Here is an 854-nt window from a genome sequence, read left to right as displayed (position 1 = left end):
TGAATTCTTTTTGTTGCATATTCTGACTACATGCCCAGCATTACGAATTAATTGAACATACATGCATTTTACATTCAGTATCTGGAATAAAAAATTTGTTTGGATAATAAACTGGCCCAAACTTCAAACGCCTGTGGTAAAATGTTTACGCGCACAAGATATCCTATCGCACATAACATATATGACAGTTGTTATTTCAAGGTTGTAATACTATATTCAAATGACTGATTACTACGAAAATGAAATACATAAAAATACTTACCATGTTCTCGAACGCGATGGAGTTCATGGACTTAAAGAATACATAGCGGATAATCTAGAAAAATGGAAAAAGGTCCACGTACATATTGCAGTCACTGGAAACAGTGGCGCTGGAAAGTCTAGTTTTATCAATGCTATGCGAGGTATCTATCAGTCAGAGAAGAATGTAGCGAAGGAAGGCACGACAGAAACGACGAAAGATATAGTTCCGTACAGTCATCCCGATAATGAAAGTATACATCTCTGGGATCTTCCCGGGATGGGTACAATGGCAATGCCAGCTGAGACATATGACGGACAAATAGGCTTTGACAAATTCGACTTCTTTGTGATTGTATGTTCCAATTGATTTTCAGAGAACGATGCAAAATTAGTTGGAAAATTAAAAGGCTTTAAAAAGCCATTTTTTCTAGTTCGGTCAAAAATTGGCTTTGACGTCGAAAATGAAAGAACAGTTCAAACAAGAGAAGAAGTACTCCAAACAATCCGTACAGAATGCGTTGAGAGTTTAAGTAAGTTAGATGTAGACGTGGAATGGATATACTTGATCGACAGTCATATACACTACGATTTCGAGTTTGGGAGACTTCAGA

At 36.9% G+C, this 854-nt stretch overlaps 1 protein-coding gene across 1 annotated transcript; it reads left to right on the top strand.

The window, feature by feature from the left end:
- The first annotated feature begins 220 nt into the window (after window positions 1–220).
- Window positions 221–610, top strand: LOC128559226 (interferon-inducible GTPase 1-like). Its single transcript, XM_053550445.1, has one exon. The coding sequence runs from the start codon at window positions 221–223 to the stop codon at window positions 608–610; it is 390 nt and encodes a 129-aa protein (XP_053406420.1).
- The last annotated feature ends 244 nt before the right edge of the window (window positions 611–854 follow it).

The sequence above is a fragment of the Mercenaria mercenaria genome, chromosome 9 (assembly GCF_021730395.1).
Source record: "Mercenaria mercenaria strain notata chromosome 9, MADL_Memer_1, whole genome shotgun sequence".
In the NCBI taxonomy this organism is placed as follows: Eukaryota; Metazoa; Mollusca; class Bivalvia; order Venerida; family Veneridae; genus Mercenaria; species Mercenaria mercenaria.
The sequence above is the reverse complement of the archived record's forward strand: the minus strand, read 5'-3'. Positions and strand labels throughout refer to the sequence as shown.